At 37.1% G+C, this 15,506-nt stretch overlaps 2 protein-coding genes across 2 annotated transcripts; one reads left to right on the forward strand and one right to left on the reverse strand.

The window, feature by feature from the left end:
* Positions 1-576: 576 nt before the first annotated feature.
* On the forward strand, positions 577-4,237 carry LOC110799549 (probably inactive leucine-rich repeat receptor-like protein kinase At3g28040). Its single transcript, XM_022004813.2, has 2 exons — positions 577-2,350; positions 2,570-4,237. Exons 1-2 carry the CDS (start codon positions 792-794, stop codon positions 4,044-4,046), a joined length of 3,036 nt encoding a protein of 1,011 aa, XP_021860505.2. The 5' UTR covers positions 577-791; the 3' UTR covers positions 4,047-4,237.
* Positions 4,238-6,010: 1,773 nt separating this feature from the next.
* Positions 6,011-15,139, reverse strand: LOC110799550 (eukaryotic translation initiation factor 3 subunit H). The gene is made up of 12 exons (XM_022004814.2): positions 14,978-15,139; positions 14,796-14,887; positions 12,445-12,561; positions 12,191-12,294; positions 9,181-9,247; positions 8,368-8,501; positions 8,237-8,285; positions 7,766-7,837; positions 7,581-7,682; positions 7,418-7,485; positions 6,566-6,718; positions 6,011-6,398 (listed from the first exon to the last, which is right to left on the reverse strand). Exons 1-12 carry the CDS (start codon positions 14,985-14,987, stop codon positions 6,341-6,343), a joined length of 1,026 nt encoding a protein of 341 aa, XP_021860506.1. The 5' UTR covers positions 14,988-15,139; the 3' UTR covers positions 6,011-6,340.
* Between the last annotated feature and the right edge of the window lie 367 nt (positions 15,140-15,506).

Below are 15,506 nucleotides of genomic sequence, written 5' to 3' on the forward strand. Positions count from 1 at the left end.
GATCATTCTTTGCATTTATTGTTAGTCTAGATTTTGTCAGCCAACTTCTTTTTTCTTTTTTTAGGTCGGTAGGTGCAGACAAGATTAACATACATGGTTTCGGTAAGTAGAGCATTTAACGATAAACTAGTACTCCGTAATTTAACAACTAATTCCGCACAAACCTTTTACAATTTTAGCCACAGTTCGAGAAATAGTTTTACCGAGCAGTTATATACTTGTATACCAACTACCTGACCACCAAAATCTAGGCTTCTTGTTAAAATTAACAACTTAGTACAGTTCAACCAATCAAACCCCATCATTTTTACTGTACTAGCATACTAGCTTTAGTAAGTGAATATTCCAAATGTCATTTTTATGAACTACTTTTAAAATTTCAAACACCAAGGGATGGGAAAATATAGATAGGAAACCACCCTTAAAACAGACAAAATTGCACAGATAGGATGCCTTAGACAAGAGGATGTACACAATTTTGTTGCATTATATGCTGTAATTTGTAATTATTTAACTTCTGCTACTATCACATGCAGTTTTTGGACCAATTACTTGACTTGTCCCTCTCTTTACATCTTATTGATATTGCATCACAATTTATCAAAAGCATTCTCTCAACATTTTTCAATCAATCTCCCCCTTTTTCCTGTAAAATTCACCAAAATTTCATCACCCAAAAACTCTATTTTTGGCAAAAGTTTTACTATTTATCTCAAGTTATGTATACAACATAACTTTAGGAATCCATTAAAAAAAAGTTAGTCAAAAAGTAGGGTGAAAAATACTTGCAGATGGGCACTTCTCACCGGTTCATCCTAGTATGCCTTGTACTACTTTCATGTTCTACCATGAGAGGCTCCGAGGCAGCCAACGAGGACGCGGTAGTTGATCTAAACGACGACGTTTTGGGCTTAATAGTGTTCAAGGCAGACCTCCATAACCCACCAGCATTGAGCTCATGGACTGAGGATGATGGATCTCCTTGCTCTTGGAAGTTCATTCAATGCAACCCGGCCACGGGCCGGGTTTCCGGGGTTTCCCTGACAAGACTCGGGCTTTCGGGGAGGTTAGGGAAAGGGTTGCAGAAGCTGCAAGGGCTTAAGGTACTGTCACTGTCTAACAACAATCTTACTGGTGAAATAAGGCCAGAATTAGTCCAGCTTCCTAACCTTGAAACACTTGATCTTAGTAACAACAAATTTTCAGGGCAAATTCCAAGTTCATTTTCGAGACTCGGTTCTTCTATAAGATACCTTGATCTCTCTCAGAACATGTTATCTGGTCCATTGTCTGATGACATTTTCCAAAACTTTCCTTCATTAAGCTACCTTTCCTTATCAGGAAACACCTTTGAAGGTCCAGTACCAAGTTCACTGTCTAAATGTAGTGTTTTAAATGGGTTGAACCTTTCAAATAATCATTTTTCTGGTAACCCATTTGTCCAAAATGGTGGGATTTTTGCTTTGAATAGGCTTAGATTGTTAGACCTTTCAAACAATTTATTCTCTGGTAATATCCCAAATGGTATTTATACCTTGCATAATCTCAAGGAATTATATTTGCAAGGCAACCAATTTTCGGGTTCGGTACCATTTGATATTGGCCTATGCCCCCATTTGCTTAAACTTGATCTTAGCAGTAATTTGTTTACTGGAGTAATCCCTACTACATTTGGTACACTAAAATCTCTGGTTTTTCTAAGTTTAGCCCATAATAAATTATCTGGTGAGTTTCCTCAGTGGGTTGGAAAATTGACCAGTTTGCAACATTTAGATGTCTCAAACAATGGTTTAACAGGAGTTTTACCCATGTCCATGGGTGACCTAAAATCACTTCAATCTCTAAGTATGTCACACAACAAGATTACTGGGACTTTACCCACTTCAATAGTTCAATGCACTAACCTAAAAGTCCTCCAACTTAAGGGTAACCTCTTCTATGGAAGCATCCCAGAAGGCCTCTTTGCAATGGGAATGCAGTTGATAGACCTGTCAGAAAACAGCTTTTCTGGCTCGATTCCACCGGCCTCGGGTCAAGTATTTGAGTCCTTGCTTGTGCTGGATTTGTCAAAGAATGATCTTTCAGGGGAAATCCCACCAGAAATGGGACTTTTCTCTAACTTGAGGTACTTAAACTTGTCCAGGAATAACCTCCATTCTAGGATACCCCCAGAGATTGGGTTCCTTCAGAATTTAACAGTCTTAGATATGAGGAACAGTGCCTTATATGGGTTAATTCCTGGGGATTTGTGTGATTCATCAAGCAGCTTGTCTATTCTTCAGTTGGATGACAATTCCTTGACAGGCCCTATTCCACAGGAAATTGGCAATTGTTCATCACTCTATCTGTTGTAAGTATTCTTTTACCAATTAGATTCTGTTCTTTTCTTAGTTTTTATTGTGTCATTTGGGAGTTCTCATTTAATAGTTTCTGGTTTTTTCTTGCAAGTTTTCATATTTGAACAAAACTAGAAAAAATGAACCAAACATGACTATCTCTAGCTGTTTATTTAGTTTCTTTCATTTTATTGGAAGTTCACTGATTATAATTTCATAAAAATGATTCGCAGGACCTTGTCTCACAATAACTTAAGCGGCGAAATCCCGAGCTCCATCTCAATGCTAAAGGGGCTTGAATTTCTGAGGCTAGAATCGAACGAGCTTGATGGGGAGATGCCAAAAGAGCTAGGTACATTACAAAATCTTCTATCAGTTAATGTCTCCTATAACAAGCTCATTGGTAGGCTTCCTCCTGGGGGAATATTTCCTAGTTTGGATGCAAGTGCATTACAAGGAAATTTGGGAATCTGTTCTCCCTTACTAAAAGGCCCTTGCAAGCTAAATGTACAGAAGCCATTAGTCCTTGATCCAAATTCATATCCACACCAGATGCATGGAAATAACGAGGGAGACGAGTTAGACAGAAGATTAGATCATCACAATTTCCTCAGTATTTCAGCCATTGTTGCGATAGCAGCTGCTGTAATAATCGTTATTGGAGTAGTTATCATAACTCTACTTAACGCTTCTGCAAGGAGGAGACTCGCTTTCATTGACAACGCGTTGGAAAGCATCTTCTCAAGCTCTTCTCGGTCAGGAGCACCCTCTGTAGGGAGGCTAGTCCTCTTTGATACAAGATCGTCAGGGAATTTGTTTGCAGACCCTGAATCTCTGATCAACAAGGCCTCTGAAATCGGAGGAGGGAATTTCGGTACAGTTTACAAGGCTACTATAGGGGCCGAAGGCAGGATCGTGGCAGTGAAAAAGCTCTACATGTCCAACCCCATAGTTGAATACCCAGAAGACTATGATAGGGAAGTCAGAGCTTTAGGAAAAGTCAGACACTTAAATGTGGCATCCCTTAGAGGATATTACTGGACTCCTCAATTGCAACTCTTGGTATCAGATTATGCTTCTAATGGCAGCCTTCAATTCAGGCTTCATGAAAGGCCACTAAATTTAGCTCCTCTTTCTTGGGATACAAGGTTCAGAATCTTACTTGGAACAGCTAAAGGGCTCGCTCATTTACATCATTCTTGCAGCCCACCAATTATTCATTACAACTTGAAACCAAGCAACATTTTACTAGATGAAAATTACAATGCTAAGATTTCTGACTTTGGACTAGCTAGACTGCTAACCAGGGTTGACAATAATGGTATGGCTAGCAATAGATTTCAGGGTGCACCAGGGTATGCAGCACCTGAATTAGCATGTCAGGGTTTGAGAGTTAACGAAAAATGTGATGTGTATAGTTTTGGAGTTATGGTGCTTGAGATTATTACAGGAAGAAGGCCTGTAGAATACGGGGAAGATAATGTGGTGATATTGAATGATCATGTAAGAGTGTTACTCGAAGAAGGGAATGTGTTGGATTGTGTTGATCATAGCATGGGGGAGTATCCTGATGGGGAAGTGTTGCCTGTTTTGAAAGTGGCACTTGTTTGTACCTCACAAGTTCCTTCGACCAGGCCTTCAATGTCTGAGGTTGTTCAGATTCTTCAAGTGATCAAAACCCCAGTTCCTCAGAGACAAGAAGCTTACTGAATTTAAGTAGGTAGTACTTAGTAGGATGTGAAGTAATTTTATGCCTTTTTTTTTGTAATGTTTTGGAATTTGGACAAGGATTTCATAGTCAGTTTCTGATGTCATTTGCAGATAGTATGTGTTTTGTACGGAGTAACTCTTTGCAAAACAGTAAATTTTAGTAATATTGCTCCATTTTCCTTTTAAGGATACACGAGTATCAATTGATCACCTTGACTATGAAATATACTGACAGTATTGTTAATGTGTTTATATTTTACTTTCATAACATAGGCAGTCCTTACCAAGAAAACTATAGCTGAGCGCAACTCCGCGAGAGTGACACCACTCTCGAGGAATAATAAGAAAGGGGCTTGTTTGGTATCACGGTCAGTTTTCAGTTTTTGGTTTTTAGGTTTTGAAAGTCATATGATTTAGATTAAATCATGAACTAAAACAAAAAATGATACCGAACGGGGCCTTAAGTTAAATGTATTTATATTTTGCTTTCTAGAGTTAGCACAGAATTTTATTTTTCTAAAAAAGATGCAAACTTAAATCAAGAAAATAGAGTTGTGAGCAATTGAGCATATGAACGCACAAACCTAAATAAAAAAAATATACTCATGTTCTTTTCTCGTAACCAGATGTTCTTTCAATTATATACTAGTGTTCTTAAGGTGCACCATGCTCTATGTGCACCATGGTCCACCTTCTAAATTACGTATGAACCAACGCATGCTGTAATGCAGTGTTTAGGCGTGCAGTTGTGGAAGTGGCGAAGGTCTTGTTCTATTCAATTTAAGAAAACGACTAATTTCAATCTTTGTAGTAAGACAAACCCATTTATAATCAACTGCTCGTAGTTGATAAATCTCACTTGAGTGAATCTCTACTTCGATCTGATCAAATATTTTAGTTAGACTAGTTGTTAACATTTTATATTCACCCTTTCTGATTTTTGTTTCATTTACTGGCGAATTTCTACTCCGCTGGATCTGACCAAATATTTTAGTTAGATTAATTAACAATTTAGGGTGCATTCTGTATTGCAGCAGTTTTCCGTTTTTATGTTCAGTTGTACCGTTGTGGAAAACAACTTTTCAACGCTTTATACAAAACTACAACGGAAATTACCAAACGACTTTACGTGGTTTTGGTTTTGGGAAATGCATATCTAACCCCTGTCATCTTCTTTCTCTCTTGTGTCCTTCGGTCATCTTCCCCTCTATCTCTGTCTCAATTACTAATCACCGGCAGAAAGACAAGTGCCATGACCAGCAAGCCACTAAGAAATATCCGCTATCTACCACGGGACACAATCGACCGACCACGACAAGGTGGAGACGACGACGGTCTTAAACCGAAATGTTCCCAACTCCTGGGTCATCGTTATATCTGGCATACAGGGGAAGAAGAACCCAAAATCCAACCCGAAGAAGCGAAATATACGCACTTGCACTCAAAATCATTCTAGAAGGAGAGGGTACCAATTGGAATTGATCTTACTATAGTAGGTCGAGCAATCTTTGATGGGTGGTTGATACGAATTGGTGTTAGAAAGAGCTTCTTCGTCCACCCATTCTGATTTTATTCTTTAACAAAAACCACCCTCAACTCATAGGGAGCCATTGGACAATCCCTATTCCTACATATCCTATATCCCTCGGTCCTAAAATTATAATCATGGTCCTTGCGTGTGACTCACGGCGCCAGCAAACTGAGCATCACTAGACCACTGGTGCTTAAAGAGGTTGTACAACCTTCATTAGAAGACGAAAAAGGCTTTAACCACCTCAAACTCCCATGACAGGGAGTACTACTCAGTGAGGCAAGACTTGATAAACACACCTCGCCTACAGCTAAGTGACAACTTCAAACACTAGAAAAAAAAAACCCACTCACGTGTATAAAGATGAAAGTGCACATAAGACGATAGATTCACATTCCATTGGCATTACTCAACGACAGCCTTAGCGAGCTCCTTGTAAAAAAAGTACACATTATAAAATAAAGAACCCACATGAAAAAGGAAAGGAGCCAGCATTGCTGCCAATCTCACTCCCTTGTTAATTTGTTATACATTCCAGATTCAAGCAATGATCCTATCAACCTTAAGTGTAATACAAACATAACTAAATCTGAAAAGGGCACCAAAAATATGGTCAGACAAAAATGAACTAGTCTACAAATCATCATTCCTCCAAAATTAATACCAACTCCCATATGATAATATTCCGTAAAGGACAGCATTTTCAGACAGCAAATATGTATTTGTGAGGTTCTGTGGGAGAGGCTCACCAAGCTTCCACGCATCAATTTTCATGCAATGCCTTGGTCAAATATAGTCTACTGAAATTCTGTCCCGCAACCCTGCAACAGAAATATAAAGAATTACTCCGTAATATTTTGTTAACATTCAACTGACACTAATATACGCTCTGTCTTCTCAGAATCACCTGAACTCCACGGTTTCATTTGTTATACACACACTAGAAAAGAAAAATATAAGTGCAAACTTTCCAGCAGTTGTAACATACCCATTAATTTGGTTGCAGTAATTGCCAATTTGATTTGTTATAAGGAAACTGTCCAGTCGAGATGGCTCGGGAAGTGGCTTAAAGATTGGATTGGAAGGATCCTCCTCAGGTAAAGGCTCTTCTCCAGCAGCTTTACGGGTCATATTCTCCGCCCTGCACAGCACAGTTAGCATGAACTAGAGAACAAAATTATAATTTGAAAATAAAAATGTGTTGAAATTACAAATCTTATTAGACAATTCCCAGCTCTATCTGCCGACATGATATTAAAATTCAGGCAAAGCTGCTACTGCAACCAAAAAATATCAAATGGCATTGTAGTTGAATTTTATACAGCAAATTCAATCAACGGTCATAAACTCTAGTGCTGGTAGGGTCTAGGCTCTAGAGAGGCCAGAACACGGATATCTTCATATACCACTAGGCAAATACTAGTATAACAGAGACAATGAAAGAAAATCCAATAAGATACACTCAGTGTTAGGTAAAGAAATCAAAGCAGTAATTAAACTGCTGACGTGGTAGTCAAAGGTCAAAAGATTTGCAACATGTCCAAGGGTATAGGAAGAAGCCCCTACTAGAACCCCCCCCCCCCCCCCCCCCAACCCAACACACACACAGTAAATTCCTAGCAAGGGCCATTATCAAACCTAATGCTTTTAAGACCTAGCTCGAAATCATTGGCAGACCCTTGATGTGATTCGTCCAAGATTCTTCTTTACCGAAAACGCATCTCTAAAGTGGAAGTAAAGTATACTAGAAAAAGATAGTCAATGGATATCTCTTTTATGTGATGTTATAACCCTTTTCTTTTGGCTAGAGGTAGCTAGTTTCAAAAATAATAAAACTTACCTTCTTTTCTGAAGCCATGCTTGCTGCTGAGCTTGTTGGCGGGAGAGGTTCCGGTAATAGAATTGGAACTGCATAAATATCGACAAACAATAAAGTGATTATTTTCAAACTATAAAGAAACTCCAACAGATGCAAAAAGTTCCCTGAAGCCTAGAAATCTGACCTTCTGATTTTCCATTGACAAATCATCCATGCACTCGACCAAAAATTCCAAATTTCTCTCCATGTATGGAGTCGTAGCTAATTGCAGGCGATCATAATCACACTATAAAGAAGTACATGCCACATAAGTTCCCCCACACAAAAAAGTTTTCGGCAAAGCACGTGAGAAGGGGGGAGAAACCACACCTGGGTAACCGGTGAGTCAGTTTCCAGCTCTGTCATGACAGCACTTATAAGAGGCGAGTTTGAGACTTTAATCTGCCAAGCAAAAGATTCCCCAAAGAACCATAGAGATTATATCAGCATAAGAAACAATACACCAAGGTATCACAATGATAAGACACAAAGTAGAGAGAAGCCTTTAATTCCTCTATTTTTTTATTTCTTTAGGTGCAAACGTGTAGTATGAGTCCCATAGGTCTACTTATCACAAGCTTTTCCAAGCAAAAAGCTCCTTGAATGTGACAAAAGAAGGGGGTAAAATCATGTCCTAAGTAGCAAGGTACATCCCTTCCTCTCCATCTCAAATATACCGTCTCAGTTCAAGCTTTCAAGAAGGGGGTAAAAAAGTAAAAATAAAGTTCTATATAATTCAGTTATGCGAAGAAGTAGAAAACTAACAGCAATTCAAGAAGAGAAAAATAAACCACCACTTACGGGAATTTCTTCAAAAATATCCACCCATGTCAAGTTCTTCTCCCTCAACCTATAACACAAAGGAGAAGGTGTGAGTGAAAGGAAATTTCCTTTCCACGAAAAATGACTTTTGCCGAGGAAAAGGAACATACTTCTCTCCGGTAAAATTATTGCTGCGGTATAGCTCCATAAAAGAATCAGAAAGCTTCAATGCCTTGAGAGCAAGGACACCTTGATTTGACTTCGATGGATCATAGATAATGCAGACGCAACGTCTTATATTTTCCTGCAATGACATAAAACATATAATTAAAATAAAAAGAACCCCCAGAAAAAGAAATATATCAAAGGATAAACCTGATACAAAGAGCAAACAATTGACAAAACTCATCAGCAAAGCATTCTTAAGGCTAATAAATAAATAAAAACGAAAAAAAAAAAACTTAATAAGCATCCATAATTCCATATTGAAGACTAAGGGAAACCTTTGAAAGTGGAAATACAATTACTTGTACCCCAAAGGTCAATAATACTATTAAACAAATCATTTACAGCTGATAATTGTGTGACTGACTGACTGAATGTCATTTTTCTTAATTACTTGAGCAAAAATGTATGCTTTAAAATGCTAACTGGATTACATCAAACAACAAGATGTCATCGGATCTATTGACATTGCAAAACTGAAAATGAAAATTACCGAAAAAATACACCTGTATTCAAAGGGACAATTAGTTAAAGACAAAAACTGTATCCATGATTTTCTTGCCAAATCATCAGTACGGTTTTTTGTTTTTCATAAATACTATAGGTTTGTTAAAACACCATTGCGTTAGATATCAATCAAAATGTCACCAACTATGAAATGATGCAAAAATGGTATGATATTTTGCTGAATTCTGATTGGAAAAGACTACCAAATCCAGTATCCTCTCTGTGTGGTTAAATAATTTAAACATAATTACCTGATAATTCATGAAGGTCTCAATCAGTTCCACAGTTTGATATGACCCCAACAAGGTTGACTGGTACCTGAAATGTAACATTCATCTCAATGAGAGACTGAGAAGACAACAGACGAGGGCCAACTACAACCAGATTTAAATTCCTTTAAAGATCAGAGTTAAGGTGGTGAAATACAAACAACTTTATCTCCAATGAATGAAGACTAGCTAAGACGTTGCTAAAAGAGCCACAACTGAAAATATTTTGAAAGCAGAGTGATAACAGAAAAGTACTATCAGTAGAATACTAGAGATCATAGAAAGCAGTTAGAAATAAACTAGTATTGGTTTTCAAGGTCAAATTGTGAAGGCAGGTATGGAGCCTTCACCCACTGATGTAAGTCAAATCCTACTTCCCTACAATATAGTTGGTAATGGCCTTGATGCTATATTATCCATTCTTTTGATGCTTTAAAGAGAGTTGCATGGTTTTTACCTTACTCTTAACTTAGTTTTAAAAAGCGCGAAGCGCACTGAAGCGCAAAAGGGCCCTGGAGCTTAAGCGCAAAGCGAAAGCGCACGCTTTTCGTAGGCGAAGCGCACCCGGAAAGAAATAATAAATTTTCAAAAGTTCAGAAAATATGGAGAAAGTATGGAAAGAAAAGATGAAAAAAAAAAAATTTGAAACGATGAAAGAAAATTTCAGAATCCGATGGGAGAAATCCGGCGAGAAGGCTAGAGATATCCGGCTACGGGAGAAAATTGCACTAGGGTTTTCAAAAACTTCCCAAATCTTCGCTTTTCAAAAAAAAGAAATCACGTGATACTTTAAAAAAAAAAAAAAGATTAGTGCCACGTGGCTTTATTTCTTATAGAAAAGAAGGGTCTGATGTGCCCACACTACAAGAAGCGCAAAAGCGCTAAGAAGTGCAGAAGCACCGAAGCGCTAGGAAGTGCAGAAGCACCGAAGCGCTAGGAAGCGCGCGCTTCTTGTATGTCGCTAGGCTTCGGCTGGCAGAAGCGTTTTGCTGTGAGCTTCCGAGCTTTAAGCGCAAAAAAGCGCGCTTTTTAAAACTAAGACTCTTAAAGAGGAAGGTTTTAAAACTAAGACTCTTAAAGAGGAAGGTTTATGTATAACTAATTCTAACTTCAGTTTATTGAAGAAAGATCAGTGTATAAAAAAGCACAAGGCGCACTAAAGAGATAAGAGTCCTAGAGCCTAAGCGCAAGGCGCTCGACTCATCGAAGTAAAGCGCACTTTAAGAAAATTAAAGGTTACTTTACTATTATGCATATATATCTGACTAAAATAGAGTATTTAAGCCACAAAAAATATATGAACATCACATTTGCTTCCTTATTACTCTTTGTTTTAACAAAATAAAGCATACGTCCTCTATCCCTTTTTGTTTGCCATATTCCTCTTTGGGGTATCCCTTTGAGATTGCTCCATACCGTAAATGGAACGTTTTCCCACTTGCTCTCCATCTCTCGCCTCATGGGCCCACTTTATCAATTCATGTGCATATTTTACACAAAATTTTTAATAAAGTGAATTTTGGCTATGGGGCCTAAAAAAGGTACGAAAGGAGTATAACATAGTTTTAACCATGCACTATCCACTAGGAAACAAATATACGATAAACATCGTCGGCTGCTGTCTTCTTTTCTTCCTTTTTCTTTGCTTTTATCCGGCCTTTGTTTCATTTACCATGTTGGAATAGGGAGCAAAGTAACATTAGCTATGTTCAAGACAGACGTTTATTGAGAAAAACCAAGCCTGCTTGTTAAGAGTTTCATATTCAAGCAATTGAATTCAGATTTGAGTTTAGTCCCTAATATCACTTCTACCCTTTCCTCTACAAGAGGGCCAATTAGACTCATATCCCCAAGGCTAACTTGGTAGTCTCTCAAGTCTCAACTATGAAACAGTGCATGAATCGAGGGTAGATACAGGGGCAGACCTATAGAGGCCCGGAGGGGTCACCCCAATTATTTTTAAAAAAACTGTAAAATTGATGTTGGGGTAATTAATTGCACTTAAAATAGTTAAGTTATGTATAATTAACTTACATTTATGACATTGATATATACTTGTAGCACAATGGTTGTTGGAACATTATGTTACACCAGTTGCCTGGGTTCAAACCCTCCCAAAGACGGATGTTAAATATGTTTTTCCCCCTTTTTGTCTTTTACTTTTCAACACTAGTAATGTTATTTTTTCTTCAAAAAGATTTTGTAATTTTCATAAGATATATTTCTAGTTTATACTCTACTTTTTTTTTGATAATTTTTTTTCTATACTTTTTTATTTTTTATTTATCAAAGCTGAGAAAAACCAGCAAAACACCAAAAACAAGGAGAGAGTTGTCAAAACTAGAGAGGCAAACCTTTTAGAAAGGCTCCCCACCTAGAGAGAACAACAAAACAAACCTAAACCAACCTATTAGATACCTTACATAGCTTGTTTACATTGAAAATTCTAATACAAACTTATAGACTTATAGTTGCATGTTTCTTAGACATGAGGTTCAATTAATTCCTTGGTATATAATAGCATAATGCCCCATAAGCGTTAAGAATGATGTTCTTTTTTTTTTTATTAGTGTCTTTGTGTGCTATTTGTTCAGCGACAATTATTGTAATAACTATGAAAAATTAGAAAGCAAATCATAAATTTTTTTTTGGACCCCCATTTGTAAATTCCTAGATCCGCCCCTGGGTAGATATATGCTAATTTGTGACTAACAGCTGAAAAAGGTGGTTATATAAACAACCCTGTGTGAGAAAATATACCAGCCAAAAGGAGAAGTGCTCAAAGGCATAAGGTATGACAATCTCAAAGGAAAAGGAATGACAAACTAAAATAAAATACGAGTAGCTCCTACAACTACTAGTTCAAAATACTGAAGAGAAAAAAGACAACAGGTTGATCTGGATTTGTTGTGCGAGTATTTATGGAAAATTGTTACTTTGAAACATACATGCTTTGGCAGAAACATAACTAACACTATCAAACAGTGCTTACCATCCAACAGTGTTATTGTCCACATTAACCTCTCTCAAACACCTCATCATTTCAAGTTGATAATTAGCACCCTCAGCCTCGAGCTCTTCATCCTCTTCTCTTATCTAAGCATGTTGTTATGACAATAAATATAATATATCAATACCCGAAATCAAAAAAGCGCCTCATGCTTGCTAAATAGGACACTTAAACTCTCAAAGAAGAGAAAATGAGGATAGGGGAGCGAAAAAGATGACTTCAATCATTTTACGTACCGGAAAGGGAAAGCAGTTGGTAACTTCAAGGACACTGCCGACATCCAAACCAAGAAGTTGTCCAGTGACTAAAGCTGGAGAGAAGTCCTTGCAATGTTTAATTATCTTTAGTATTGCCTGCTCAAATTACATGTCAATAAAATAATGTTAGACAACCAGAAACCTACTAAAGCATAGACCATAAGAACAAAAGGAGGTTTTATTCAATGAAATCCAATTTAAACACATTCTCATTTGTAGACTCATGTTTGATACTCATAAATTTATTCTGACATGTGGAAACTATATGCATAAAAGTCAAATATCAAACTTAGGCCTAGTTGACTTGTTATTCTAAATTCAGAAAAGATAAGAAATTAATCATAAAAAGAAACAAAGACTAACTCACGAAAGATTTTTCCGAATGGAAAAACAATAACTATTGATTATTTGACAGAAAAGCCCTACAGAAAGAACAAAAGGCAAGATGATTCACTTCAAATATGAGGATATCTAGACTCAGCCCAGTGTATAAAAAAGTGCAAGGCGCACTAAAGAGATAAGAGTCCTAGAGCCTAAGCGCAAGGCGCGCGCCTCATCAAAGTGAAGCACAGTTTTTAAAATTACAGGTTTCTTTACTATTATGCATATATGTCACTAAAATAGAGTGTTTAACCATAAAAATATATAAACATCGGATTTTCTACCCACTTACTCTTTTTTTTATAAAACAAATATAGCATATAACATAGTGTTTATCATGCTATCTAGGGTTGGCTGATCATTTATCTTTGTCTTCTTCTTTTCTTATTTTTCCTTTTCTTTTGGACTCTTGGCCCACTTTCTATTGTTACGATTCGAACTTATATGGTGTGATCCAGAATACAATAAATAACATAAAAATTTAAGTTCCAACATAAAATAATAACAGAAACAGTATTTTAATAAAAAGCACGCTTCATGCGCTTCTTCCAAAACGCTTAGCCTATGACTAATTAAGCGCTTTATCCTAGAGCTTAGGGCTTCAGCGCTTTTTCACAAACTGACTCAGCGGCTCAGCCTTCTTCTTCTCATTAATAAGGGGTGTTTCACATCAGAAATTACATCTTTCAGAGAGAAACTGGAGCAGCCCCACTAGTCATTCCCTAGCACCACTTAATCTCAAGTCTTAACCATTATTTCAGCAAAGTCAAATCTTAGTTGTAGCCTAATAAATGAAGGGAAAAAAACTTATTACATTGACACACATACTTTGAAATCGCAACCTCCATCTCCTTCTCTTGCGTCAATCATAGATTTAGTTTGACCTTGCCGTCAACATCGAATTTCCTGCATCGTTGATTTTATATCTTGACTTTCAATAAACTCACAGATTCAGTTTCTACCTCTCCCTTGTTAGTCAGTTGCTAGAAAAGACTATTCACTTCAAGATTTTTAGGATTTCGTGACCCAACCTTCTTTTTCATATCTAAGGGGTGTTCGATATCAAATATTTCTGAAAGGGACTGGAGTAGTGACAAATCATCCCTACTAGGGACTAACATCTCCATCTTCTGCCACCACTTAACCTTAAGTCTGAAGTACCATAAACCATTAAATTCGTTCAAGTCTAATCTTAGTCATCAGTTACAATACATGAAAAAACAAATGTTCACTGCAGTTATTCATAAACATTGTGTTCCTCACTTTCTCAAGGACTCGCCATCTAACAAAACAAAAACAAAAAACGTTCTCCCTGCATCATTAATACAGAGTACATCTCCCTTCTCAATCAATAAACATCTCATTGATATTTCTCCTCTCCTCCATGACAATCATTTGCTAAATTACAATTAGAGTGTGCAATTAAATTCTTTTAATGCCATCATTGTTGATATAACCCTCCCTTCACTCCAATCCTCTTACATCCTCCCCTTAATCTTCGTTTCAGCTCGAAATTCGTCTAAACCACCAACATTCAATTGATGGTGTAATTATCTACTGTGATAAATCCAATTCCCCATAGTTTGTGCAAAATGATAAATACTCCTCCAACCCTATCTAATTCAATCTAGATGCAATACATAATTCACCACATTAACATATTTCACGTGTAGGCGAATCCAGAAATCACGTAGATGGAGACATTAATTCAAAATTTTGATTTTTTGTTTACAAGGCATGTAATTACGTCTAGTAGATGTGCAATTTCTGGTTCAAAGTATCAAAAAAAGAAGCTTTAACCCAACAATAACATCAACAAAATAAAATCATCCAATCACATCAATTCCAGAAAATAGAAACCGGCATTGTCTGAAAACCTAATTAAATTCCCAAAAAATAATGCTTTTAAAATTAAAAGTAAAAGGCTAAAAGAAGGGAGAGAGAATAACCAGGCCCTCAATCTGAACAACACGAAGAGGAAGAGGAGCTTCCTCCGGCTTCACAGCAGCTTGCAGAAACGATCGAATTGGTGCTGGTGCTTCTGAAACCAACATTAATTAAAAATTCCATGAGAAAAACTCAAAATCATCGGGAAAACGATGATAAATTGCAGTAAAAAAGGAATTCTTACGGTTCGCCATGGCTATGGTGGAAGCTCCGAACAGGAAGAGAGAGAGAAAGTGATGAAATTGGTGAAAGTATAAGAGATTCCTCTTCCTGCTGGAGTGATAGACAGAAAACTAAACCCTAGATACCGGAAAATAACTTGGCTTCGGATTTCTAAGTTTGATTATTTTTTTGGTTGGTATTTTGTTGTTTATGGGCTATGAGTCCGATTCTCTTTTGGAATTTTAGTTGGACACAGGCTTCTTTAGACATGTCTGGTTATGGTACATGTGTGGACTTTGGCCCACTTAACACGAGATCTACTAGTTTTAACCAATCGCTAACTGCTGTACCCGGGTACAGCTACCCCCAAAAACCGCACTCATATTGTTTGTTCATTCTTGTCGACTGTTTGTTCATTTTTATTGTACTGTTTGTTCTATCTTGTTGTACTGTTTGTTCTTTATTGTTGTACTGTTTGTTCTTTCATGTTGTTTTTTAAATTTATCATCAAATTTTCATAATTGTTGTATTTTTTGTTCTTTCTTCTGGAA

This window comes from Spinacia oleracea, chromosome 1, assembly GCF_020520425.1.
Source record: "Spinacia oleracea cultivar Varoflay chromosome 1, BTI_SOV_V1, whole genome shotgun sequence".
Classification (NCBI taxonomy): domain Eukaryota; kingdom Viridiplantae; phylum Streptophyta; class Magnoliopsida; order Caryophyllales; family Amaranthaceae; genus Spinacia; species Spinacia oleracea.